The sequence below is a fragment of the Catharus ustulatus genome, chromosome 29, assembly GCF_009819885.2.
Source record: "Catharus ustulatus isolate bCatUst1 chromosome 29, bCatUst1.pri.v2, whole genome shotgun sequence".
Taxonomy (NCBI): domain Eukaryota; kingdom Metazoa; phylum Chordata; class Aves; order Passeriformes; family Turdidae; genus Catharus; species Catharus ustulatus.
The window spans coordinates 5,846,872-5,873,059 of NC_046249.1; the positions used below are offsets into that span (position 1 = coordinate 5,846,872).

The 26,188-nt window shown below is 61.4% G+C and overlaps 4 protein-coding genes across 4 annotated transcripts; 2 read left to right on the forward strand and 2 right to left on the reverse strand.

Moving 5' to 3' along the window:
• Nucleotides 1-26: 26 nt before the first annotated feature.
• MRPL54 (mitochondrial ribosomal protein L54) lies at nucleotides 27-1,135 on the forward strand. The gene is made up of 3 exons (XM_033082100.2): nucleotides 27-122; nucleotides 491-647; nucleotides 886-1,135. The coding sequence occupies exons 1-3, from the start codon at nucleotides 47-49 to the stop codon at nucleotides 1,016-1,018; spliced, it is 366 nt and encodes a 121-aa protein (XP_032937991.1). The 5' UTR covers nucleotides 27-46; the 3' UTR covers nucleotides 1,019-1,135.
• A 4,162-nt stretch (nucleotides 1,136-5,297) lies between these two features.
• LOC117008233 (mucosa-associated lymphoid tissue lymphoma translocation protein 1-like) lies at nucleotides 5,298-11,595 on the forward strand. The gene is given in 17 exon segments (XM_033081911.1): nucleotides 5,298-5,754; nucleotides 5,951-6,117; nucleotides 6,536-6,666; nucleotides 6,778-6,935; nucleotides 7,286-7,370; nucleotides 7,372-7,464; nucleotides 7,573-7,669; nucleotides 7,817-7,864; nucleotides 7,959-7,994; nucleotides 8,352-8,555; nucleotides 8,707-8,884; nucleotides 9,187-9,261; nucleotides 9,637-9,764; nucleotides 9,830-9,976; nucleotides 10,222-10,379; nucleotides 10,474-10,608; nucleotides 10,697-11,595. Coding segments are annotated over 17 exon segments (2,430 nt in total). The 5' UTR covers nucleotides 5,298-5,419; the 3' UTR covers nucleotides 10,952-11,595.
• A 2,110-nt stretch (nucleotides 11,596-13,705) lies between these two features.
• Nucleotides 13,706-19,982, reverse strand: RAX2 (retina and anterior neural fold homeobox 2). Its single transcript, XM_033082383.1, has 4 exons — nucleotides 19,803-19,982; nucleotides 18,401-18,427; nucleotides 15,688-15,938; nucleotides 13,706-14,249 (listed from the first exon to the last, which is right to left on the reverse strand). The coding sequence occupies exons 3-4, from the start codon at nucleotides 15,928-15,930 to the stop codon at nucleotides 13,806-13,808; spliced, it is 687 nt and encodes a 228-aa protein (XP_032938274.1). The 5' UTR covers nucleotides 15,931-15,938; nucleotides 18,401-18,427; nucleotides 19,803-19,982; the 3' UTR covers nucleotides 13,706-13,805.
• A 3,696-nt stretch (nucleotides 19,983-23,678) lies between these two features.
• On the reverse strand, nucleotides 23,679-26,101 carry LOC117008228 (complexin-3-like). Its single transcript, XM_033081902.1, has 3 exons — nucleotides 25,236-26,101; nucleotides 24,525-24,612; nucleotides 23,679-24,224 (listed from the first exon to the last, which is right to left on the reverse strand). Exons 1-3 carry the CDS (start codon nucleotides 25,388-25,390, stop codon nucleotides 24,006-24,008), a joined length of 462 nt encoding a protein of 153 aa, XP_032937793.1. The 5' UTR covers nucleotides 25,391-26,101; the 3' UTR covers nucleotides 23,679-24,005.
• Nucleotides 26,102-26,188: the final 87 nt, after the last annotated feature.

Consider the following 26,188-nt stretch of genomic DNA (forward strand, 5'->3'; position numbering starts at 1 on the left):
TCGCCCCGCGCAGGCGCGAGCGCGGCGCCGCCCCGGTCCCGTGCCCATGGCTGCCCGCGGGCTGCTGCGGGCGGTGGGAGCCGTGCTGCGCGCCCCGGCCCGCGGCTACGCCAAGAAACCCGGTGAGGCTCGCACAAGCACCGGCCCCGGGCCACGCTCCTCGGTCTCTGTCCCCTGTGTTCCCTGTGTGTCCCCCCATGTGTCACTCCGTCCCTCCATGCCCCGGTGCCGCGCTTCTCGCCTCGGGTACTTGCCCTGCCCGCTCTCTGGCCCCGTGTTCCGGTCCCCGTCCTCGGCCCCGCGCCCTCCCGGTGGTGATGCCGCTCCAGCTCCATTCCTCTTGTCCCCGACCCCTGCCCCTGCCCCTGCTCCTGCTCCCGCTCCGCGATGGCCCTGCCCTCGAGTCCCCATCCCTTCTCGTGTCTGTGTCCTTGTCCCCCGGTGCACCCCCTGCCCTCACCCTGCCCTTACCCTGCCCTTTCCCCCACAGCCGCCAAGTCCAAAGGCAAGGGAGTGCCGAAGGAGGCGTTGAAAGGGCCGGAGGTGTGCACGGACCCCACCATGCTCGCTACCCATGCCATGGGGGTCAACTACTTCAAGGAGGGTCCGGAGGTGGCCCTGAAGCCCGACTCCGAGTACCCCGACTGGTGCGTGCTGCCCCATTCCCCCCTCTGTCCCAACAGAGTTGCCGTTCCAGGGGCACAGAGCTGTGTGAGAGGGACAGGGAAGTGTTTGGCGAGGAGGCAGACTACCCTTCTGCAACCCAAACACCTTCCCCAGGGTCAGGAGACAGGGGTGGCTGGTCACTCATGCGCATTGCTGCATCCGGTGCTTGTCCCTTTGTCCTCTTTCCCACAGCCTCACATCCTCTGTATTCACCCTCAGGCTCTTTAAGATCCACCTTGGGCCCCCCAAGAAGCTGGAGGAGCTGGACCCTGACTCGCTCGAGTATTGGAGGCGCCTGCGGAAGTACAACACATGGCAGCGCAACAGGTTGAAGAAGGGCAAGAAGCTGTAGGTGTTTCTGAGCTTGGGGCTTCTCTGTGTGCCAGCACATGTGGCACTGGGACCTGCACTGGCTTTTGGTCTATTTTGCTTGCTGTAAATAAGAAATAAATCTCTAGAGAGGCTGGTATTTGTTATAAAGGCTGTGACAAACCCAGACCCCATGCAAACTTTGTGCGAGTCTCCTCCATGCCAAGGGCTGAGGCAACACAGGCTGCAAGGTCTCAATGCGTTTGTTAAAACAGAGGCTCAGGTTCTGGGTCGTAAAGAGAGCCCACACTGCGCACGCGTCCTGCTCCCTGTTCCATCACCAGCTGTACCACAGCAGCTGGGGCTGGGAGCTCCATGGGGATGTGGGGAGGGGAATGACCCACCCATGTCACTGCATCCCTGTTCTGTGGGGCAGCGGGCAAGGTGAGGGAGGGGACACGGTGGCCCTTTGCAGTGTCACCCAACACCACGCTCTCTTTTTCTCCTCCAGCAGCAGGAGCAGCAGGTGCTGGGATGCCAGGGCTTGTCTGGGCTGGACAGTGAAGGCAGGGTCTTTCCCACAGCAATTGGAGCCTCACTGACCTATCTCTGCTTCTCCTTGGGCAAAGCAGCTTCCCCTGGCCTTGGTTCTTGGTTGGGCACACCTGGCAGATGCCTCTGTCACCTCAGTTCAGCTGCACCCTGGACTCACTGCCTTGCAGCTCCTTCTGGGCTAGAATTGGGCTCAGGGGAAAAAGGCATCTGTGGGGTTCCTGCAGTGAGGAAGGGACAGTGGAGCCTCTGCCTGGCCTGGGGTGGCCCCTGTGCTGTGTGCCCTGTAACAGGGCCAGGCTGTGCCCAGCTCTCCTGGGGCTGTGTGCCCTGTGTGACAGGGCCAGGCTGTGCCCAGCTCTACTGAGGCTGTGTGCCCTGTGTGACAGGGCCAGGCTGTGCCCAGCTCTACTGGGGCTGTGTGCCCTGTGTGACAGGGCCAGGCTGTGCCCAGCTCTCCTGGGGCTGTGTGCCCTGTGTGACAGGGCCAGGCTGTGCCCAGCTCTCCTGGGGCTGTGTGCCCTGTGTGACAGGGCCAGGCTGTGCCCAGCTCTACTGGGGCTGTGTGCCCTGTGTGACAGGGCCAGGCTGTGCCCAGCTCCACCGAGGCTGTGTGCCCTGTGTGACAGGGCCAGGCTGTGCCCAGCTCCACCAGGGCTGTGTGCCCTGTGTGACAGGGCCAGGCTGTGCCCAGCTCCACCAGGGCTGTGTGCCCTGTGTGACAGGGCCAGGCTGTGCCCAGCTCTCCTGGGGCTGTGTGCCCTGTGTGACAGGGCAAGGCTGTGCCCAGCTCTCCTGGGGCTGTGTGCCCTGTGTGACAGGGCCAGGCTGTGCCCAGCTCTCCTGGGGCTGTGTCCCCTGTGTGACAGGGCCAGGCTGTGCCCAGCTCCACCGAGGCTGTGAGTCCTGTGTGACAGGGCCAGGCTGTGCCCAGCTCTACTGGGGCTGTGTGCCCTGTGTGACAGGGCCAGGCTGTGCCCAGCTCTCCTGGGGCTGTCTGCCCTGTGTGACAGGGCCAGGCTGTGCCCAGCTCCACTGAGGCTGTGAGCCCTGTGTGACAGGGCCAGGCTGTGCCCAGCTCTCCTGGGGCTGTGTGCCCTGTGTGACAGGGCCAGGCTGTGCCCAGTTCTACTGGGGCTGTGTGCCCTGTGTGACAGGGCCAGGCTGTGCCCAGCTCTCCTGGGGCTGTGTGCCCTGTGTGACGGGGCCAGGCTGTGCCCAGCTCTACTGGGGCTGTGTCCCCTGTGTGACAGGGCCAGGCTGTGCCCAGCTCCACCGAGGCTGTGTGGCCTGTGTGACAGGGCCAGGCTGTGCCCAGCTCCACCAGGGCTGTGTGCCCTGTGTGACAGGGCCAGGCTGTGCCCAGCTCCACCAGGGCTGTGTGCCCTGTGTGACAGGGCCAGGCTGTGCCCAGCTCCACCAGGGCTGTGTGCCCTGTGTGACAGGGCCAGGCTGTGCCCAGTTCTCCTGGGGCTGTGTGCCCTGTGTGACAGGGCCAGGCTGTGCCCAGCTCCACCGAGGCTGTGTGCCCTGTGTGACAGGGCCAGGCTGTGCCCAGCTCTACCGGGGCTGTGTGCCCTGTGTGACAGGGCCAGGCTGTGCCCAGCTCTACTGGGGCTGTCTGCCCTGTGTGACAGGGCCAGGCTGTGCCCAGCTCCACTGAGGCTGTGAGCCCTGTGTGACAGGGCCAGGCTGTGCCCAGCTCTGCTGGGGCTGTGTGCCCTGTGTGACAGGGCCAGGCTGTGCCCAGTTCTACTGGGGCTGTGTGCCCTGTGTGACAGGGCCAGGCTGTGCCCAGCTCTCCTGGGGCTGTGTGCCCTGTGTGACGGGGCCAGGCTGTGCCCAGCTCTACTGGGGCTGTGTCCCCTGTGTGACAGGGCCAGGCTGTGCCCAGCTCCACCGAGGCTGTGTGCCCTGTGTGACAGGGCCAGGCTGTGCCCAGCTCCACCAGGGCTGTGTGCCCTGTGTGACAGGGCCAGGCTGTGCCCAGCTCCACCAGGGCTGTGTGCCCTGTGTGACAGGGCCAGGCTGTGCCCAGTTCTCCTGGGGCTGTGTGCCCTGTGTGACAGGGCCAGGCTGTGCCCAGCTCCACCGAGGCTGTGTGCCCTGTGTGACAGGGCCAGGCTGTGCCCAGCTCTACTGGGGCTGTGTGCCCTGTGTGACAGGGCAAGGCTGTGCCCAGCTCTCCTGGGGCTGTGTCCCCTGTGTGACAGGGCCAGGCTGTGCCCAGCTCTCCTGGGGCTGTGTCCCCTGTGTGACACGGCCAGGCTGTGCCCAGCTCTACTGGGGCTGTGTGCCCTGTGTGACAGGGCCAGGCTGTGCCCAGCTCCACCAGGGCTGTGAGCCCTGTGTGACAGGGCCAGGCTGTGCCCAGCTCTACTGAGGCTGTGTGCCCTGTGTGACAGGGCAAGGCTGTGCCCAGCTCTCCTGGGGCTGTGTCCCCTGTGTGACAGGGCCAGGCTGTGCCCAGCTCCACCGAGGCTGTGAGTCCTGTGTGACAGGGCCAGGCTGTGCCCAGCTCTACTGGGGCTGTGTGCCCTGTGTGACAGGGCCAGGCTGTGCCCAGCTCTCCTGGGGCTGTCTGCCCTGTGTGACAGGGCCAGGCTGTGCCCAGCTCTGCTGGGGCTGTGTGCCCTGTGTGACAGGGCCAGGCTGTGCCCAGCTCTCCTGGGGCTGTGTGCCCTGTGTGACAGGGCCAGGCTGTGCCCAGCTCCACTGAGGCTGTGAGCCCTGTGTGACAGGGCCAGGCTGTGCCCAGCTCTCCTGGGGCTGTGTCCCCTGTGTGACAGGGCCAGGCTGTGCCCAGTTCTACTGGGGCTGTGTGCCCTGTGTGACAGGGCCAGGCTGTGCCCAGCTCTCCTGGGGCTGTGTCCCCTGTGTGACAGGGCCAGGCTGTGCCCAGCTCTCCTGGGGCTGTGTGCCCTGTGTGACGGGGCCAGGCTGTGCCCAGCTCCACCGAGGCTGTGTGCCCTGTGTGACAGGGCCAGGCTGTGCCCAGCTCCACCAGGGCTGTGTGCCCTGTGTGACAGGGCCAGGCTGTGCCCAGTTCTCCTGGGGCTGTGTCCCCTGTGTGACGGGGCCAGGCTGTGCCTAGCTCCACTGGGGCTGTGAGCGGAGTGGCAGCTCTGCACCCACGCACTGCACAACAGGAAGGAAGAGGGAGGGAAGCAGAAGTGCTGTACTGCAGAACGGGGGCCTTGGGGAGATTTTGCGCTCATTTCCTCTGTGTGGGGCTCAGTGGGGCTCGGAGCTGATGGGGCTTGGCCATACCCTGTGGTGAGTGCCTATCCTTGCCTGGCCTGCAGCTCACCCTCCCCTCACCACACCCAGCGTGTCCAGATCCCAAGTCCGGCAACAGGTGAGCAGATGGAGCACCTGGGTCCCTGTCCTCTGTCTTGGAGGCCCCTGCTTGGGTGAGTGTCACCCAGCTGTTCTGGGCAGCTCGGTCCTGGGGGCAAGGACCCTTCTGGGGTGGATTGTTGGGAAGGGACCTGAGGGGAGGAGGAGGGAGCCGTCCAGGTGGTTCATGTCACACTGAAACCTTTCCCAGGCTTCAGGACAAGCTGAGCTGGGTCCCAGTCCCAAGATCCCTATGTACCCTATGCTGATCCCCCTGTAGGCCCCTCATGATGGCTCCAGAGCTGCCATGCAGACAGCAAGAGGGCTGCTGCTGCCCCACTGGGGCCTCTGCCAGAAGGAGAAGGGTACTGGGGCTCCATTCTCTGTGTCACCTTACAGGACAGAGAAGGTGATGGGGGCCATCCCCTCTTTCTAGTTCCATGGACCCCCCTATTCCATCAAAGTCCCTTTCATGGGGCTGGACTAAAGTACCCTGGCTCTTGGCCAAGGCTGTGGGAATGAGCAGTGTCCCCTGTCCTACCCAGCTCCCAGAATGGGAGTGTGTGTCACTCCTGGCTGGCTGCCGGTGGCCAGATCCAGCAGTGCAGCCCAGCCAGCTCCTGTCCTGACACCAGGGATCTCACTGTTCTACCCCCGAAGTCACCCTGTGCCCAGAGGAGTCCGGTGGGGCACAGGTGCCTGTCACCCTGTCATCCCCCGACAGCTCGTCCCCTCGGCGTCCCCAGGAGGGATGGGGGACTGGAGCATGCCCATCGGCTCGCTGGGCGAGGAAGTGGTGGCCCGGCTGTGTGAGCTGCTGGATAACGCGGGCCGGGGCTGGCGCAAGCTGGCCGAGCTGGCTGGGGCCGAGAAACGCTTCAAGTGCAGGTATGGCTGGGGAGCCTTGCCGGGGGCTGTCCCCGACCGGGTCCCGTCCCCGACCGGGTCCCAAAGCGCACGTGGGCTCAGCTCTGCCGCGGGCTGAGCGAGGGGTGCACGGCTCAGTTGCCCCGCCCGGGCTGGGGCCTCGCCGAGACCGCGGCAGGGTCGGGGCTGTGGCTCTGACGGCCGCGGGCGCTTACAGCGCGGAGGAGCTGGAGATGTGCTCGCTGAAGGTGCTGGAGCCCCGCGGCAGCCCCACACAGTGCCTGCTGCAGCTCCTGGCCGAGCGCGACTGCACCCTCAGGTACCTGCTGGGCTGCCTGGAGCGCATGGGGCACGAACAGGCCTGCCGAGTCCTCAGCTCCGCCGGTAAGGACAGTGGGAACAGGGGGCTGGAGGGAAGCACCGGGGGGCAGGGGCTCAGCAGGAGGAAATGGGCATGGGGCATGAAGAACGGCAATTCCTGCTGTGGGTCTTGCTCCGGTAAAGAGGTTCTGGGCAGGCAGGGTGAGGTGGGATGGATGCAACAGGATGAGATGGATAGGATAGGGCAGGGCAGGGCAGAGTGGGATGGCATAGACTGAAACAAGATGAGATGCATAGATGGGATAGCACTGAATATGCCAATGGGACAAAGCAGGATGAGATGGTTGGGACAGGACAGAGGTGTGGGATGGGTTGGGCTGGGAGACAATAATCTGTTGTGGGTGGGGATGGGACTGGATGGTATGGGGTAGTGCAGGACAGGGGACTCAGCCAGCCCAGGCTGGTCTCTCCTCTCCTGCAGTCCAGGATGTGATTCGCATCACAGTACAGCCAGAGTCACAGGTGGCAGCGGAGGGGACACAAGTGTCCCTGACCTGCTGCGCGACCGGCCCACCAGGGCTCACGTACCAGTGGTTCTGTGGGAGGCAGGAGGTAAGGTCCCACTGTACCACACTGAGCACAGCCCCTGTACCCTGTCCATGGCGAGGAACCCACATGGGTAAGAGGGAGCCCATTACTCCTTGGCCTCCTCCTGTCTTGTAGGTGCCTGGAGCCACTTCCCCAGAGCTGGTGATTGACACGGCCAGCCCAGCGGGCCAGCCTGAGTGGTACATCTGCCGGGTGAACTGTGGGGCCACCTTCACCTTCTCCAGGTGGGCTCATGTCCAGGTGGAGAAGAGAAGCAGCCCGAGCTCAGGTGGGTCTCAAGATCTCCTGATGGGAGATCTCCTCCCCTGGGCTGGCAGCTATGGGGAACCACTTCCCTGATTGGGACATCTCCTGCAGGGCACCTCTCGCCCCATCAGGACATGGATGAGTCCTGAGTGGTGCCATTTGCCATGTAATGCCCTGGCTCAGCTGTGAAGGCCTCTGGGCTTACGGGGTGATGGTGCCCGCAGAGGAGCCACATGCCCTATGTCCTCCTTATGGCTGCTGCCTCATGCCGTCCATGGGTGCCAGGGCCTGTGGATGAAGAATGTGGGGTCTGGAGCAGCTCTGCAGAGTGCTGTCATGGCTGGGTGCCTAATTCGCCACCCTGTCCCTTCCCCAGCCAGTGGCTATTGCCCAACTATGGCAGGGCTGCAGATCCTGCGGCAGCCACGGCCATGCCGCCTGGCCGAGGGGGACACGCTGGTGCTGGAGTGCAGAGCCATTGGCAACCCCCCGCCTCAGTACCAGTGGTTCAGGAACCGGCGCCCCGTGGAAGGGGCACAGGCACCCCAGCTCCAGGTATGGAGGGACCTCTGGCATGGTACAGCATGGCATAGCATGGCAGTGTGGCACAGTGCAGCATGGTCTGGCACACTGCCCCAGCTTCCTGCTCCACCCTGCTGGTAGGTGAAATTGGTGACAACAGCCGAGCGGGGCAGCTACTCCTGCCGCGTGTTCAACCTCTTCCACGAGATGTGGAGCCAGGAGGTGGACGTGGAGATTGGTGAGGGCCCCAGACAAACCTCTTGGCTCCTCTACCTGCTCTGTTCCCGGTAAAGCCCTCATGGCTGCTCCACAGTTTTGGGGGGACTGCAGCCCATGCTGGGAGGTGATACCATGCATAGGGTCCCTGACACTTCCTCTGCCACAGGCCCACGGCTCTTCACTTCTGGAGGCTCCTGGCAGGAGGGGGATGGAGGTAGGTGGGGGCACAGTGGACAGGTCTGTGCTGCTATGTCTGCTGTGCTCCTCTGGTACTGGAGAGCCATGGCACAGCATTTCTCTCTTCCCAGGGTCCCCAGAGCACGGCAGCCCTGGACAGCTGTATGGTAAGAGCCTGCCCAGGAGGGGCTGGTGGCCCTGGGGGGCTCTGATTGCCACCAGTGTCATCACTGTCACCCCATAAGGCTTTACTTGACCAGGAATGCTTTGGGTGCGGCATACTGGAAGAGCAGCCCAGCCCCAACTTGAATTAGGAGAGCAGATCAGCGCCTTAAGCCTCAACCCAAAACCCCACCCCTAACCCTTGTCCATAACCTGAGAAATCAGCAAGGCAGGGATGCCACAGGGTACCTTGGTACCCAGGGACAGTGATTCTGGCCAGAGTTGGGTGTCACCTCTGTGGGCAACATGGAGAGCAGGTGTGTCCCACTCTGTAACAACACCTCCTTCTCCTGTCCTTGCAGCCACGGACAAAGTGGCACTGCTGATGGGCAACATGCACTACCTGCACCACAAGCAGCTGCAGGCGCCCATTGTGGATGTTCACGCCCTCAGTGCCCTTCTCCGCCAGCTCGACTTCAAGGTGGTGTCACTGCTGGACCTGCGCAAGGCCGAGATGCAGATGGCCGTTGATGAGTTCCTCCTCCTCCTTGACAAGGGTGTCTACGGTGCGACAACACCTGTCAGGGCGGGTGGCTGCAGCCCAGGGGAGCTGGGTGGTTTTATGCTGGTGGAATCTTGGGGTGCACCCAGGCAAGAAGCAGGTGCTCGCAGATCAGGAGATGTCACCATGTTACCTGCCCTCTGTTTCCCCAGCAGGTTTACTCTACTATGCTGGGCATGGCTATGAGAATTTTGGCAACAGCTTCATGGTGCCCATTGATGCACCCAGCGCTTACACATCAGAGCACTGCCTGTGCGTGCAGCGGGTGCTGCGGGAGATGCAGCAGCGCCGCACTGGCCTCAACATCTTCCTGCTTGACATGTGCCGCAAGAGGTGACCTGGCCCTGCCACCAACCTAGGGACAACCTGCTAGTTGGGAAGAGCCTGCACAGGGACCTGTGGGTGGTGGCTGGGGGTGGTGGCTCCTGGGGGAAGGAAGCGTGGCACCCTCAGGGTCTAAACCCATTGTCTTTGTGTAAATTCCCCAAGACTTCACTGCCCCTGTGAGCTAGCAAATGCTGTAATGGGTGGGCAGAGGGGCACAGAGCAGCCCTCCAGGTCTTGTGTGCTTTGGGGTGGGTTTTGGAGGAGGACAGGTTCTCACTCTGTCCAGCTTCTCTTCTCTTCTCTTGCAGGAACCTCAATGATGACATAATTCCGCAGGTTGGGGCACTGGAAGTCACAGCCAACATTGTCTTTGGCTATGCCACGTGAGTCCCTTCCCACCACCCCCATGCCTGCATCCCTCCACCCTTGATGCTGGAGGGGTTGGGCAAGCAGCAGCCCGTAGTCCCTCACAGGGCAGGGAGGTGCCCATGACACTGCTTGGCTTTGGGCAGCACCTGCTGGCATGAAGCTCCAAGACTCCTCCAGAGCACAGGGGTTTGGGCTGGTGGTACTTTAAGCATCCAGAATCCAGCCATGCTCTCACCTGTCCCCAGCACAGTGGCCAGATTGTGTGGTGGGAACAGGAAGAGCGCTGGACACCCAGCTCAGACTTCCTTAGAGCTGTCATCCTTTTAGGGGCCAGTTCCCAGGGAGTGCCAGACCCCATATCAGATCCAGCCACTGCCCTGTCCCTGCAGGTGCGCGGATGCTGAAGCCTATGAGCTGAACCAGGGTGAGCTCTCCAACGGCATCTTCGTCACCTTCCTCAAGCGTTGGCTGCTGGAAGATGAGAAGATCACGGTCCTGCTGGACAAGGTGGCCGAGGGTGAGTGAGCAGTGGGGAACAAGGACTCCCCTGGTGGCCCGTGCCAACCCCCTGTGCCCCTGCAGACATGGGCACTCTGGAGATCACGCGAGGACGGCAGGCCCTGGAGCTTCGCAGCAACCTCTCAGAGAGAAGGGCTCTGACAGACCCCATCCGCCCTCCGGGCCAGGACGAGTCCTCTGCCAGGAACTTGCAGTGGGCCAAAGCTCATGGTGAGTCATGGCCAGCCTGTCCCAAGCTGTCATCTAGAGTGGGGACAGCCCAGGAGCAGAGAGGTTGTGAACCACATCTGCTGGGTTCCTCTCACTTGGAGAAGAAACTGCTGGCGCAGAGCCACCAGCCTGGAGACAGGAGCACCCCGATTCTGGGGTGACCCAGCACTCACCTCACCTGTGGGTACAGCTCCAGCCCTAAGCCCCTGCAGGTCCCAGCCCTGTGATCCCTGTCCCCTCCCCAGTCCTACCAGAGAGCCGGCACCTCCGCTTCGACTGCGGTGTCACCGTCCAGCTGGGCTTCGCGGCTGAGTTCTCCAACATTATGATCATCTACACGCGTGTGGTGGCTGCCCCCAAGGACATCACCAAGTGTGAGGCCCGGCTCACTGATATTCCCGAGGTGGGAGCAGCTGCTGAAGCCCACAACCAGGGCAGTCCTGGGAAACAGGGGGAGAAAGCTGTAGTGGTTTTCATGTGGATGCCATCCATGGCAGGAGCTGGATGTGGACCTCAAATGCACCAACAAGGAGAGCCCAGAGGAGCTGGGCAGTCCACTGGCATCTGTCTGGAGCCTTGGCTGCCCCTCCTGCTGCCTCTACAGCCGGATCTGTGGCTTGCAGAAGCTGCGGGTAAGAGCCGTGGTGGTCAGGGGCTAGTGGTGCTGGTATGACCATGGCCATACCAGGACAGGAGCCCATGGTGCTGGTGTCTCTGCAGCAGGAGCTGGCCTTCACCGTGTACCTGCAGTTCCGCTACCAGGGCATGGATGACTTCGTGGAGGAGCGGCAGCAGGTGAACGTGGGACGGCCACTCATTGCCAAGCTCAACCTCCAGCGGGCAGCCTCCCCCTCACCACCCCACAGCCCCCTCTTTTCCTCTCCCTCTGGGAGCTGGGGGGTGGTGGAGACCTCATGGGTCAACACCCCTGAGGAGAACCTGAGCCCCGAGGGCCCCAGCTCCCACACCCTGTAGAGGGACAGTGAGGCACAACCCCCCACCGTCTGTCCTGCTGGGGGCCAGGGGATGGAGGGTGTGCAGGTGGCATGCAGAGAGGCTGGGCTCCATCCCAGCCTGTGCCAAGGAGCGCAGGTCTCACAGCACAGCACGACTGGGACTGCGGGCCCCCACCACACGTCCCTGGCATGGCAGTGTCACCCCCACATCCCTCGGCAGTGCCAGCCCCATGTGTCAGGCCACCAGCGGGCAGCGCTGGGGCACAGTGCCCAGGGACCACGGCTCAGCGGGCTCGAGGCGTCGTGCCGGGGCAGGGCTAGGTTCGTTCAGGCCTGGGAGAAATAGAGAGAAATAAGCAGCTTATGGGGCAAATCCCGCGGGTGGAGATTACAGGGGGTGGGAGCGGGAGGGCTCCTGTTCGGCCACAGCCCCCAGCGCTCCTAGGAGCGCCTCCTCGTCACCGTACAACCCCAGGAACCGGCTCCAGCTGGGCAGTGAGCGATTTCAGGACAGAATTGGGATCTAAGGGGGGAAAAAATACCTTTTTGCTTGGATTTTTCCCACACAAACCCCCACATGCCGGGGCAGGCTCCAATGAGCAACGTGCCAATAAAGTGGTCTGGCCAGGCGGCTCGGCGCTTCTGCGCCCTCCCAGCGTTTAAGTGGTATTTTTGGCCGTTCCTGCAGGAGGTGCACGCACGGGAGGGAAGGGGGCACCAAGCGGGGGTACCCTGACATTCCCTGCGCCACCCCATGGAATACAGCTCATTTCCATAATTCACACAACCCCCACCCCAAGGACCCGGGGAGCAGCATCCTGATCGCGGGGCCCCTCCGCGCTCTCGGGCGGCGGTTGCGGGGCCGGGCTGGGGGAGCACCCTCGCCCCAATTAGGCTCCGATCAAACGAGCCGGGGGTGCGGCGCTGCCGCTCCCAGCGCCAGCCGGCCTTTGTTGGCGTTCGGGAGGCCGAGGGGTGCCCCGGGCTGGCGCCAGCCTCGGCAATTATGTCATGTGAAAAGCGCAGCCCCCATTGAGCGCGTCCCGTCCCCCGGATCAAACCCCATTACTTCCGCAGCCGTTGCTTCATTATCTGCTCGCCTCGGCCGGGGCGCTTCACCCCATTAGCTGGGCCGGGGAGCCGGGGAGCATCGATTATGCGTTTAATGGGTTGTTAAAGGTTTAATTGCCGCTAACGAAACAGACGAGCAGCAGCAGCCGGGGGACGGGGCACAAGGAGAAGGGTCTCGCCAGGGTCAGTGCCTCGCCTGGCCCGCTGGCATCCCGGGCAGACCCGCCCGACCTCAGGGCTCTGGAGACGTCAGAGTCCGGCCCCAGGGGGTTTGGGTCGGGATAAGACCCCGGGCTGGGGAGTGCTGCAAGCGGGGGCCGGAGCCGGGCTGGCACTGAGCGGGGTCTGGGCCGGGGGACCACGGTAGGGATGGGGCTGCCCCAGCACAGCCCCGGCTGGGGGCTGGTGTCGGGTTCGAAGTGGGAAGATTTTCTGGGGAAGCATTTTGGTGGGGAGAGGGTTGTCCCTCGTCTGGCTCCTCCAGGGACTGGGGCACCCCAGGAACTTAGGACACCTCCGGACATTCCAGGGGCCCGGGGCACCCGTTTACCCAGGGATAAGCTCCCCTGTCTTGCTGTCCCAGCTGTGCTTAAGCACCTCAAAGCCACTGTGGACTCAGTCGTGTGCTGGGGCCATGCTGGCCTTTGCCATGGGTGAAGGTGCCAGTGGCACTGGGTGTGCCCCAAGCTCCAGCAGGTGGACAGATGGGTCCCCAGAGCTGCAAAGCCACTCTAGGGACCTCCAAGGACACGGCACCTTGTCACTGCCACTCAGCTCCCACCTGGCAGGAAACACTGGCAAGGGGTAAGCCAGGTCTTGGTATGCTCCAACAACCCTGTTGTGGTGACTGCAGGGCTCACAGCCAGCTCCCTCCTCTCACCAGCCCTGGCCAGGGGCCTCGGGGGTCCCACTGCTACCCATCCTCCCACCAGCACAATTCTGGCAGCCCTCTGCCACTGGCACCTCTGGGAGTGTTAGGATGGAGGGCAATGGGCTCAGCCCCTAAGGGACAGTCGAGCAGGGGCCCTGCATGAGGCCACGGTGCAGCAAAAGCCATTTCCAGTCCTGGTCCCAGCTGGGGCTGGATCAGGTCACCTGTGCCCTGCTGCTGGCCCTGCTGATAGCCCAGCCCTGCACAACCGGAGGGAGCAGGGCAGGAGAGTGCACAGGGATGATGCTCCCATGGCCCCCATGGAAAGCTCCTTTCTGGCAGAGGCTTGGCAGCCACACAGTGCAAAGGAGGGCACGGCACGACCGAGGCAGCGCCCAACTCCAGCATGCGGCAGCTGTGCAGCTTATCTCTTTACTGATAATACACCCGTGCTCTCAGCACTGCTGCATCTCCTGGCACGACGCAGCTAAAACACACCCCCAAGTACTTCCTACAAAACTAGAGCTTTCTGTTCAGTTTTGTTTAAATCTGCAGCATTAAAAAAAAAAAAAAAAATGGAAAGGAAAGGGGGTGTAGAGATAAGAGGTGTCCAGCTGGGGTGTGGTGGGTGGCCTGGTGGCACAGTGGGATGCCAGAGCCTCAGCCAGGTCCTCAACTGATCTTGGTGCCTCAGAGAGGCAGAGGGGCTCTCCTGGATTGGTTCCCCACAGCTGTGGGGTCCTGTCAGCACCCCAGCTCGCTCTCCCAACACCACCAGTGCTGGGTCAATGTGGGGAAGATGCAGCTGGCGTCCCTGCCTGGTGCCAGCTTTGGTCCTGCTGAGCACCCACTGTCTTCCCTCACCCGCCACGGGGCCAAGCCAGCACCAGGGGCAGGAGCGGTGGCTGGGGAGCTCGGAGGGGAGCGTTCATCAAATGGGCTGCCAGGTCTTATCAATGGTCTGAATGTGCTCCTTGGCTTTCATGCGGAGTGAGGCAATGCTGGAGCTCCTCTGGTCCACCTCCTCCAGCGGGTACTTGTCCACAAAGGGGGTGCCGCACTGGTAGGGTGCAGGGGCCATGGGCTGCATGCCCTGTGCCATTGGCGGGGGGGTGTTGAGGAAGGAGTGCCCAGCATAGGGGGGTTGCAGGGCCTGAGGGGCTCCCATGAAGCCAGGGATGCTGTGGACCGTGGTGGCGCTGGAGATGGGGGATGTCAGCCATGGGTCGAGTGGGAGGGAGTTGCTTATGGGCCCCACGTTGGGGGTCATGGGGGGCCTGTTGAAGGAGAGCACGGGGGTGTCATGGAGTTTCATGGAACTGGCCTCCATCTTCTCCTGCCTTCTCCACTTGGCTCGTCGGTTCTGGAACCAGACCTGCAAGGTGAGAGCCAAGGTGAGCTCACTGTGCCCAGCTGGACCCTTGCAGTGTCCCTACATGCTGTGTCCCTTGCAGAGTGCCCCATGTCTCTGCCTCAGGCAGGGTGTCCTGTTCTGCAGTATCCCATGGGGGGTGCCCCACAGGGAGTGCTTGAGGTGAGGGGGTCCCATATGAGGTACCCTATCTCACAAGGGCTATCCTACAGGGCTCTGGCAATCCCAGCACCTTTGCCAGACCTCTCCCACAAGCCTCAGAGACCAAGGACATCTCCAAGGTGTGGAAAGTGAGAGGTGTCAGCACACAGCCTTTCTGCTCCATGGGAACACGCACCCTGGCCCTGCAGACTCCCAGCAGTCCATGTTATCTGACCTTCCCAGCCCCTTGGTCACAGCTTTTATAAGTTAAACAGTCACAGCTGCCCAAAACCCAGCAGGAACGACAGGGACCGGCAACCCAAATCCAGCGGTGACATCTGGCCCCATGGGAACTGCTCATTAAAATGCTGGTCCCTGTGTCCCCAGAGCAGCACAGGGCACAGGGGTCTGCTGCAGGAGGCAAAGAGGAGGGAAGATGAAAGGCTGGGTGGGAAAGGGGAGGGTTCCACAGACTGTCACTGGGCTGCACTGATGCAAACTGAGGGTCTGGAGAAGGGAATGGAGCTGGGGAAAGGGCGGGAGCACAAATCACATAAGGAGCAGCAGAGGAAGCTGGGGGAGCCCAGCCTGGAAAAAAAACGGAGGCTTGGAGAGGGTCTTCTGACTCTATACAACTCCCTGACAGGGCAGTGGAGCCAGGTTGGGCTCTTCTCCCAGGGAGCAAGGGACAGGACAGGAGGAAACTGCCTTGAGCTGTGCAAGGGGAGGGTTAGGTTGGAAAGTTAGTGGAAACTTCTTCCCTAAGGCAGTGGTGGAGTCTCATTCCTGGAGGAACTTAAAAGACATGTGGATGTGGCACTTAGGGTCATAGATTGGTGGTGGCCTTGGCAGTGCTGGGGAGCAGTTGAACTCTATGGTCTCAGAGCGCTTTTCCAACCTGAATGATTCTGTGATTCTATAAAATCAGTTGTTGCTCAGGGAGTTCAGCAGAGTTGTCTTCATGGTTTAGATCCCCACAGAAAAGGCTACATTGTCTTGACTGGGGTTGAGGCCTGGGGAATTCATTTGTTTGGGCGTTACTGCTGTGGTTCACAGGCTTTGTTACATCAGCTCCCTGACCCTTTCTCCCTGCCTGATCTCACCCCATCAGTCCAGACATGGTGGGGAGAGGACTGGTGGGACCCCAGGCTCTTCCCAGGCTCTGCTGTCCCCCCATGAGCCTTTTGCTGCAGCCTAAGGAACAGAACCTCCCCAGACCCACTGCCCCGCCAATCTGCCCTGCACCTTGGGGTCCCTCTGGCGCTGCTCAGGGACAGATGCAGGGTGCTGCCCTCCCTACCTGCACGCGGACCTCCGGCAGGTTGACCTTCATGGCCAGCTCCTCACGGCTGTACACGTCGGGATAGTGGGACTTCTCGAAGGCACGCTCCAGCTCGTGCAGCTGGTACGTGGTGAAGGTGGTGCGGTTCCGCCGGTGCTTCTTCTTGGGCTGCTCCTCCTCGGTGGCAGCCGGTGGGGTCCCCTCGCCGTCCCCTGGCTTCCGCAGCTCCCCCAGGTCCCCCTCGCACTTATTCAGGAACATGGTGGCACCTGCAGGGGCACCGCAGAGTTAGAGGGTGTGGGGGCTTTGTGCCCCCAGTCCAGGGATGGACAGACAAGTAAATGGAGGGATGGGAAGATAGGGTGGCCCTAGGAACAGGTTATGCAAAGGCATAATCCTCTCTGCTACAGCAGAGGATCCCAGGGCTGTGGTGTCCTGGGGGCTGATCCACAGTCCCGGGGACTGACCCAGGGTCCTCGGGACTGACCCAGAATCCAAGGGATGCCTTGCACTTGGCTCTGCTGTTCGATGCCACCAGGCCAATGAACCCACTGATACTAAAAGTCAGATTTCCTCTAAAATGGAGGATTTTCTGAAAGTGCCGTTACAGAGAGCAAATCTGATCTCTCTGTGCCCTGGCCTGGAGGGGACCAAACCTGGGTTAATTGCCTCCTTCCTCCCCAGATCCTCTTGTCCAGCCTCTTCTGTGGTGAAGGCTGGCCCTGGAACGCTGGAGGACCAAGTGTCAATCCCCAGATTGGGTGGGAGTGACCCAGCACTGTCCCCTGGCTAATAACCGTTTCAGTGACTCTTATAAGCATTTTCAACCCTTGCAACATTTCATCTTTAAGCTTTTTATCCGGCATCTGAAATCTTCCTGCAGTATTTGCTGGGGATTAAGGGTCTCTTTCCACCATGAGGATGTCAGCAGACATGGAAATGGGGCAGAAAACCATAATCCTGGGGCAAGGGGAAGGCACTGCATTGCCCAGACCCGCCAGCGAAGACTCACCTAATGCCTCATCAGGAGTGGGGAGGGAAAAGGAGAGTGAGTTCATGCTGGGAGGGGGAAAATGGGGGTCTTAGAGGGCAGGGGGTGGGTGTCGGGTGTTGCCCGGGCTGTGCACACAGGGGTGTCTGTGTTGGGGTGCTGTGTGTGCAGTGTGCACAATGTGCCCATGGCGCCTGTGTCTGGGCCTGTACAGGCAGGGGCCCAGGGGTGCTCAGGGGTGCTCCCAGTGAGGCACAGGTGTGTATGGGGAATGTGGAATGGGCTGAGCATGCGGTGGAAGGTATGTAGCATGTGCATGGCACAGATGTGTACATATGGGGGTGGGGATGTACAGGGTGGTTTGTGCCACAGTGTCTGTGTGCCATGCACACAGCACACACTGTGCAGTGTCTGCACTGCTGCACACAGGGCTCAGTGTGTGTGCACAGCACTTGTGCAGGGTGTGCACAGTGCTGTGGGGGTGAAGGTAGCACAGCGTGTGTGGGGCACGCACAGCCTGTGGGCACAGGAGCTGTGGGCACCCATTGTGTGGGCAGTGTGTGCAGTGTGGGCAGCGTGTGCAGCGTGTGCAGTGTGTGCAGTGAGTGCAGCATGTGCAGTGAGTCCAGTGAGTGCAGTGTGTGCAGATGTGCAGTGAATGCAACCTGTGCAGTGTTTGCAGTGAGTCCAGTGTGTGCAGTGCACATGGCACATGCAAAAGAGGCATGTGCAGAGCCTGTGGCACACACCACGCATTACAGCATTACACACCATGCATTACAGTGCATGCACATGTGTGGCAATGCAGTGTGGTGTCTTTGCAGTGCCTGTGCAGCGTGTGCTGTGTCTGTGTGCAGTGCACCCAACACAAGCAGTGTGTGCCTGGTGCTGCTGTGGGTGTATGGTGTGGGCAGTCTATCCAGTGCAATCAGTGCATGCCCAGGAGCTGTGAGTGCAGTGTGTGCTGTGTGTGAAGCATGTGCAGTATGTGCTGTGTATGCAGTGAGTGCAATGTGTGCAGTGAGTGCAGTGATTGTGCGGTGTGTGCAGTGATTGTGCAGTGTGTGCAGTGATTGTGCGGTGTGTGCTGTGAGTGTGGTGTGTGCAGTGTGTGCAGTGAGTGTGCGGTGTGTGCAGTATGTGCTGTGTATGCAGTGAGTGCAGTGTGTGCAGTGAGTGCGGTGAGTGCAGTGTGTGCTGTGTGTGCAGCATGTGCAGTATGTGCTGTGAGTGTGGTGTGTGCAGTGTGTGCAGTGATTGTGCAGTGTGTGCTGTGTGCGCAGTGTGTGCAGTGATTGTGCAGTGTGTGCAGTGATTGTGCAGTGTGTGCAGTGATTGTGCAGTGAGTGCAGCGTGTGCAGTGATTGTGCAGCGTGTGCAGTGATTGTGCAGCGTGTGCAGTGATTGTGCAGTGTGTGCAGTGATTGTGCAGCGTGTGCTGCACACCCATTAAGTGCTGCACTCACAGAGAGGCTGTGCACATGCAGTGCTGTGTGCGCCCTCGGGAGCTGTAAGCCCCCCCTGCTGCCCTACAGCCCCTCCCAGGGTGTCTGTAGCCCTCAGAGCTCTGGGTCCATGCAGTCTCAGGGTGCCTCAGGGGAGCTACAAGTCAGGGCAGGGGTGTGGGGAGGGTGGGGGAAGCAAGGGGCCCTGTGGTCACTGTGCGAGCATCATAGTGTGTTCTGGGGTGGGGGACAGGGAGGGGATGGAGTCCCCCACTGCCATCCTGTTGTCACTTACCTGCTTCTCATTTGCGCAGCTCCACACCTGCAAGGAGAGGAGAGATGGGGGCTGAGCACCTAGAGCACCCTCTTGGGGCACTGGCCCCCCAAGGGACCCAGCACACCACCAGGATCCCCATCTGCCCTGCCCAGCCACGGTCCTATGGAGCAGTAGTGGGGAGCCAGAGCTCGGGGGGAGCTGGGGCAATGGGGATGGGTGAGATGGGCACTGGAGGGGATGAGTTAGAGAGGCTGGGGGGGGGGGCTGAGGAGAAGATGGGGCATGCAGGAGAAGAAGTGGGGCAAAGGTGGGGGACAGGGGTAAGGTTCAGAGATAGAGCCCCATGAGTCACCCTCTAACCCCATCAGAAAGCAAAGGAGGCAAAAACTCCCCAGGGAGCAGCAAATCCCAACCAGGGAGCGCAGATGAGCCAAGAACAGCAAAATACCGGAGCAGCAGTGACTGGCAGCAGGGCGGCAGCACCGGACCCTGCAGGATGGGGGCAAGGGCAGGACCCCCACCCCAATCTGCCTTGGCCTGGGCAGCAGGGCACAGATGTCCCTGAGTGGGGAAAGGGGGAGCATTACAGACCAGGCAGGAGGAACATCAGCACCAACCAACTACCCCATATTCCCCATCCTCCAGGGACTGACCTCAGGATTCCCAAGCCTTTGCCACCAGTGTTTCGGGAATCCTGCCTGGAAACAGGCCACACTGAGTGGGGGGTGGGGGAACTGCTAAACTCTGCTCCCAAACGACATCACCCTGCAGCCACTGTCAAGCTAGCAGGAATTTTTGGGTTTAAGCCTTTAAGCTGCAAACCTGTGCTGGGAAACGTAAGGACCCAATACCTGAGGAGAGTTCTTAACCCCACTCTTTGATGCCCCAGCCCATAGTTTTCTTGTGGAGGCTGCTACCTGGGGAGAGGGGATGACTCCCCCCAGACGTAGACTCCCAAAAAAGCAACAGAAACAACACTGAGCCCTGCTCAAAGTGGGTAAAAAACCTCATTTACAGAGTACTGCAAAGCAGCAGAACATCAGTGAAAACAAGCGGCCTCCCCTGGCAGCAGGGGATGTGGAAGAGACAGTCCAGGGACAGCTCCCACAGCTTTCACTGGGACCCCATTCTTCACCTTTGGAAGCCCATCTGGGTGCCAGGATTTGGCTCCCTGGGCTCAAGCTACCTGGGTGGCAGGTGCAGGGTGGTAGGAGCATGGGTGGCTACTGCCCCTGGCTCTGTGTGATTCGGGGTGAGTGACACTGGCGGGCGCCCGCACCCGCTCCTGAGTCCCCAGGGAATGGTGCCAGCCCCATCCTCAACACCAACACCAGCCCTGGGCACACCCCGGGGACACCCACTCCCCTTCTCAGCATCTTCCCCCATCACTTTGTCCCGAATTGGAAAAAAACGGCATTACCTGCTGGGCCCAACTCGGCTTTTCCAGGAGTATTTAACTTTGCTGGTCCCTCCCGGGAACCAAACAAGCGGCTCAACCTCACCAATCTCGCAGCTTTGGCAGCCAAAGTTGCCTCTAGTCTTCTTATTTGTCACAGAACCGCCGTGCTAAGGCTCGGGAGAATCTTTATTTAGTGTTGCAGATGTCACCAAGGCACCGCAGATTGGAAATGAGTCCAAAGGATTAAGACGAGGTTATTAATTGGAGGCCTTCCCCTTTAAGAATGATTGACAGTTACTTTCTGGACAAGTAATTGCTCTAAATGTCCCCCCAGCACGGGTCCGGGGGGGTAGCGGCGGACAAAGCCCCGAACTGCCTTCCCCACTCGGATTGTCTCCCCACAAAGGCGTCCTGCTGGAGTTTGCCGTGTAATCCCCTCATTACGGGCGAGGAGAAAGAATTAGAAACAGGGGGAGAGGAGAAGAAAGGAGGGAGGGGGAGGGGGTAGGATTTCCTTGGGCTGTGGAGTTTCTGCCCCAGGGATGGGGTCTGGGGCAGATGCCCCAAGCCTCGGTGGGATGGGGATGCTGCAGTGATGGGTGTAGTCCCCCGTGGATAGGGATGGTGAGCCTGGGGATGGCACTGTGACAACGTGGGTGGCCCTGTGGCTCCCAGTGATGCTGCCTGCAGAGCCCTGCCCGTGTGGGGAGCAGAGATGGGGGCAGGTGTGGGAACAGGGATGGGAACCAGACATGGGCTCCAGCTATGAGGACCCAGGGTGTGGACACCATCTGAGAATCTACTTTGGGATCTGATTGTGGGTCCAGATGTAGGGACCAGCCATAGAGACCAGCTCCCTGAACAGCCGTGGAGACCTGGTATGAAGACCAGGCAGGGAACACTCACAGAGATCAGAGCAGGAGGGCCAAGTGGAGCAGCCATGGAGCAGTGCCCATGGAACCAGGCATTGGGATGAGTCATGGACTCATGGACTGAGCACTGGGGCCAGGCATGGGAACACCTTATGGGGACCAGCTCTGGGATACAGCCAAAGGGACAATCCCTGCGGAGTGCCCATGGGCCGTGGCCTAAGGGGCATGGGACAAAGGCAGCCAGGCTGAGGGGCAGGGCTACCATTCTTCTGCTTCCCACTCCTACTGCTGCCCCTGGGCCCCAAAGAATGATGGAAACATCATGGTGGGTGTCCTGGGCTGTGCTGGGGGATGTGCTTGGTGCTTCTCACAGCCCCCATCATGTAGGGTGGATTTTGCCCTTTTCTTTCTTTGCTTTTACTTTCTCCCAAAACCATCTTCCTGCCACCTGCAGCCGCTGCCGCCCCCGGACTTGTCTAGGCTTCCTCCCACTCCCTTCCCCTCTTTGCCACGCTTCCCCTTTCAGATGGAAAATGTCACTGCGGGGGTTTTGTGGTGGTGGCTGTGCCAGGTGGCTGCTGGCCCCTGAGTGGGTCTGTGCCCCACCCTCCAGAGATGCTGTTAGTGAGACCCTGCAGCCCCCTCTATGTCCTGGTGTGGGTCCCGAGGCCATCCTGGTGTCCTCCACGGGGGTTGCGAGGCTTCACCTGCCCTCACACTTCTTTGGGGACAGTGTGATGTTGTCTTGGGGATGGCATGCCACCGCCCTGGGGACAGTGTGCCACCATCCCAGGACAGGCTGGCACTGCCCTGGGGACGGCAAAGACCACACACCAGGGATGGCATGACATGTAAGGCGGGTCACTGCCTGGGGATGGGGTGACACCCCTATGCCATGCAGCAAGGGAGTGCACGGGAGAGCAGGGAGGTGCTGCCTGCGGAGGTACTGGGGACATCCCCGGCGCAGGGGCGATGCGTGGGGCCAGGGCTGCAAACTGGACCTCACTTGCCCAGATGCCCATGCTGGCCACTGTGCCACTGGAGCCTTGTACCCCACAGTGATGGCCCTCGGCAGGTTTCCCCAGGGTGCCCCGCTAGCTCGGGGGGCTGGGAGGTCCCCAGGGCGCCGGGTTTGGGGGCGGGGTGCTGCCCAGCTGCCCGGCCCCGGGGCTGTGTGTGCCGGGCCGGCCCCGCGGCCGCCGCAAGGTGTTGCCTCGCCCGGGGGGAGCCAGCAGGCTGATTTGCCAAATGATTATAATTGCCTTTTAGAAGCAGATAGCAAATTGATTTGCTTCCTTGTCCAAGGCCCGTAATCGCTTCATCACTTTAAAATATTAATGCTATACTTCTTTGCTAGTTTCCCAATTACCCTAATTGAAGGCAAATTGGTTAAGAAGGTGCAATGCAGAGTATCAGGGGGTTTAGTTCACTCAAATGACAGTTTTAAACCTCCCTAATCCTATTAGCGCGCAAAGCTGCTAACGCTTAGAGACGCTGCGTCAGCTTACCGGGGCGGTGGGGCCGGAGGCGGGGGTCGGGCCGGGGGGCGGCCGGGGGCCACGGGCCTCACGTGACCAGCTCGGCCGGGGATTTATCACTTTTTTAGTTCATTAAGAGGCCTTGGGCAGGCGGAGAGGCAGCAGGGTTGACCCAAAAGGGTGCTGAGCGAGAGGCAGGTGGCAGCATGGGGAGGGCGGGGGGGGCAGGACGATTAGCCAAGGAGACCTGGCGGAGGGTCCTGACCCGAATCCCAGCTGGCGCTGGGAGTCCCCATGCAGCCCCACCGGGAGCACTGGGAGAGGGCTGCCCAGGGCAGGATAGGGCCCTGATGTGGAGCCTGGTGGTGGTGACAGAGCTCGTTGGGGACCTGATTGCCACCATCCCAGCAGCTGGCACTTGGTGGCGAGCCCAGATCTGGGGAGAATAAAGCGATGTGGGATGGGACCAGCGTTGTGCTGGGTGCCACAGCTGCTACCCGTCAGGGACCTGGCGAGGGACTGGCTGGCACAGTCCCGTCCCACAGGTACGGTTTGTGCCTGAAGGGAGATTTCCTAAGTTCTGAAGAAAAGCTGGTGCACGGGGATGTGAATGATGGCAGAGACAGCAGGGATGATGAGGACAGCAGGGACAGTGGGGTTATCGAACATCAGAAGGCTCCCCAGTGTTAGGCCCAGACGAGCCCGTCTCACACTCCCTGAGATGCTCCAGCAGCCACCAGAACCCGGACTGGTGCCCGGAGGTATTCCAGGGGGAACTGGGCATCTCGTGCATCCAGGGACCTCCGTGCTCCGTGTGCTCCAGCTCCTCAGCAGCGGCTGAGCCGCATGGCCGTGGTGCCAGCACTGAGCTCGGTGACAGAGCTCCCAGCCCACCTGCGCTGGATCCGGCCGCCTCCTCCCAGCCCGGGCCCCGCGGCCGTGGGCAGCCCGGGCAGGGCCGTCCCCGCAGCCTTTCCGGAGCAGATGGCAGCGATGTGGGGAGGACGGAGGCGGCTCAGCGCGTCCTTCCTTTCATGCATGCACAGCGTGATTCCCGGCGGCTCCGGCTCCGGCGGAGGTGCCGCTGGGGCGAGCGCTGGCCGTGCATTTCACACGGGTTCAGCGAGCTTAGTCCTCGGGGACAGGCGACTCAGGAAGATTAGATCTCGCTAAAATAGGCAGGTATTAGTGATCTCAGCAGCCCCCGGCCTTCCGGCGCGGCGGCATTTAAGCCAGCGCTGCTGCCGAGCGCCCAGGACAGTGTCCCTGGCGGGGGCAAGAGGCAGCTGGGCACCCTGGGCTAGGCAAAGGGATGCCCCTGCTGCCCGCACTGGCAGGGGATGCTCGAGCACGGGGTGCTCCGCACCCCCTGCCAGTGCTGTCCCCAAGGGATAGCCAGGGTGATCACCGGGTCCCAGTGGGGGCTGCTGCAGAAGGGGGGAGACGGATCCAGTGGCCAAGAATCCTGGGCTGGTTGATTGCTCAGGGAGCATGGGGCAGCCCGGCTCCAGCGCTGTCATCAAGTCCCCTCACCAACCAGGAGAGGGACTGTGTAGTTGCGGGATACGGCAGGACGAGCAGAATGGTGCCAGCAAGTGCTGTATTTATTGAGCCAAATGGTGTACGGTGCCAAGGCTGTTAAGGGGGGTAACAGTGTCAGGGACCTGCCCCATATGGGGGCTCACACCAGGAGCACCACGAGAGGGACCTGACCATAACGGCTGGAGGGGACCCAGGCATTCTGCACCCCTGCACACCCTGGGAAAGCAGCTGGGAATGGTTTTGGGGAAGAAAACCCACGCCTAACATGTGTATTCGGACTCGCACGCCAAGTAAAGGCACCCAGAGCCTGCCGGTGTCACCTGCCAGTGGCGCTACATCAGGGCGCACTTCTCCTTCACCTGGTCCACGCCACTCAGCGCGCGGTCCCGCAGCGCCGGCAACTCCACCTCCCGCAGCTTCTCCAGGAAGGCGAAGGCCCCGGCGCTGCCATCCTCCTCCTCCTCCTTCTCGCTGTGCACCATGGCTGCCAGGTCCTGCGGCAGCTCCACCGCACCTCCGGCCACGTGCACCTGGGCGTCGTCCCGCTCGTCCTAAACACGGGTGGGAGAGGGTGTCGGGTGGGAACAGACTCGGTGCCTGCCGCGGTGGAGCGAGGGACGGGCGACAGCCAGTCCCAGGGTGCTGGGGACACGGGGGGATTCCAGGACTGTCCAGTGCCAGACTCAGATGCTGGATGGACAGTGGGCGGCAGTCAGAGATAGTGGCCGTTTGCTGCCCTCTTCAGGAATCCCTCCCATCCAGGGGAGCACGGCAGCCGTGGGCCTGGGGCTGTTCCGGATGATGTAGGGTCAAGGGGAGCCCCCCAGGTCCGCAGACAGACTGGTTCTTACCTGGGCCAGGTGGTACTTGTCCCGCAGGTGCATCCGCACCGTGGCTCGTTCTGCCTTCCTCTGTGCAAACATCTTGTCCCGCTCGATCCTGCAGCAGGTGCCACACCATCATCCCTACCTCACTGAGCCCCCCAGCACCCCACATCACCCTGGTCTTCCTGCAGAGCTGGTCTAGGGCAGGAGGGAGAAGGTCTGAGACCCATAAAAGGGTGAAAGTGGAGATCTGGGAACAGGAGCCACATCGTGTCCACCCAGCTCAGCACCCAGATTCAGAGGTGCCTGATGAAGGTGCCCATTGCAGGGACTCGCTCCTCCTGCAGCCTCTCATCTCCCTGGTGCTGAGCAACCGGGTTCCCACAGCACCCGGTCCTAGGGAAGCAGGACCTTAATCCAATCCCATGCTGACCCCCCATCCCTTGGCTCCAAGGGTGCTGGGTTAGAACCATCCTGAGGCTCTGACACCTGAGGGTTCGTTCCCCTTGTTACCTATGGTGCAGGAAGGTGCTTTCACAGCCCTGTATCAGCACCTGTGTGGACCTCCCATGCTGTGGGGGAAACACACTGAAGGGCACCTGCTCTGCACTGTCTCTTGGCCCAGCTGCCTCCCTGTCCCTGTCCTGTGCCACCCTGGGGAAAGCTCACAGCAGGTGGGATCCTGATTTTGGTGCGTTGGGGGACCTAGTGACCCGCCCAGCCCCGGCAAAGCCTTACTTCCCCTCCAGCAGCTGCCGCTGGTACTCCTCAAATTCCTCGCGGGCCATGCCGTTGGGCAGTGCCGCTGCCTTGTCATCCTTGGGGTCCCCCTTGGGTGACTCGTCCTTGTCCCCCCGGAAGCTCTTCAGGGCAGCAGTGAAGAAGGAGGCCATGGTGGGTGGTAGCAGCAGCTCTTGCCCCAGGGTGCCCACCAGGTCCCAGTGCCTGCAAGGTCAGTGGAACCAGCCCCAGGGGCGCCGCGGATCAGGGGAGGATTAAGGCATTAGGAGGGGAAGCTACAGCCAGGGTGGAAGGACCTTCCCTTCGCTGCACCCAAGGGTGCTTGCAGGGGACAGTGGAAGTGCAGGGGGACAGCAGATGCTGCCACATCAGAGTGGTGGGGAGGTGGAAGAAGTCATCAAACTACAGCTTACACTGAGTCAGGCTGAAATATCCCCAATTACATGGGTCCCAAATTGGGGAAGCACCCATGGGGCTGGCACAAGCCCTGGTGAGAGCCCCAGGCTGTGGGCACCCAGAACAATACATGCAGGGCAATTGGGGGTGCAGGAAGTCAGCACATGGGAGACACAAGAGGATTAGCCCAAAAAAACCAATTGAAGGTCAAAGGACTGGCAGCAGATGAGGCAGTGGCACACCCACCCATGCAGCGGCCTCATGCCCCCGCTAATCCCTGCTCCACCAAGACTCGAGATTGCTTGGGAGTCTGAAGGGCTGGGGCTTCCCCACTGCTGGGGATGTGCCCCGTGCCCATAATCTATATGAAAGCAATTCCCATACAGCCTCTGATTAAAGCATAATCCCCTGCTGCACAGAGTCCCGATTAGAGAGAGGCTGGATGCCATGGGGGGCTCTGACGGCCAGAGATCCTGGCCCCCCCAAAGCCTTTCACTGGGCTTTGTCAGGCCCCAAGTGAGAGATAGGTCTAATTTCACCCCAGAGGCTTAAAG

Excerpts from the sequence above, each read along its gene's own strand:
- LOC117008228 (XM_033081902.1), bottom strand. The coding sequence starts at position 25,390 with ATGGCCTCCTTCTTCACTGCTGCCCTGAAGAGCTTCCGGGGGGACAAG. Across the intron at positions 24,613-25,235 it reads CGGCAGCTGCTGGAGGGGAA|GATCGAGCGGGACAAGATGT; the intron begins GTAAGGCTTTGC and ends CACCTGCTGCAG. Across the intron at positions 24,225-24,524 it reads ACAAGTACCACCTGGCCCAG|GACGAGCGGGACGACGCCCA; the intron begins GTAAGAACCAGT and ends ACCCGTGTTTAG.
- MRPL54 (XM_033082100.2), top strand. The coding sequence starts at position 47 with ATGGCTGCCCGCGGGCTGCTGCGGGCGGTGGGAGCCGTGCTGCGCGCC. Across the intron at positions 123-490 it reads CGGCTACGCCAAGAAACCCG|CCGCCAAGTCCAAAGGCAAG; the intron begins GTGAGGCTCGCA and ends TTTCCCCCACAG. Across the intron at positions 648-885 it reads GACTCCGAGTACCCCGACTG|GCTCTTTAAGATCCACCTTG; the intron begins GTGCGTGCTGCC and ends ATTCACCCTCAG.
- RAX2 (XM_033082383.1), bottom strand. The coding sequence starts at position 15,930 with ATGTTCCTGAATAAGTGCGAGGGGGACCTGGGGGAGCTGCGGAAGCCA. Across the intron at positions 14,250-15,687 it reads TGCCGGAGGTCCGCGTGCAG|GTCTGGTTCCAGAACCGACG; the intron begins GTAGGGAGGGCA and ends CTCACCTTGCAG.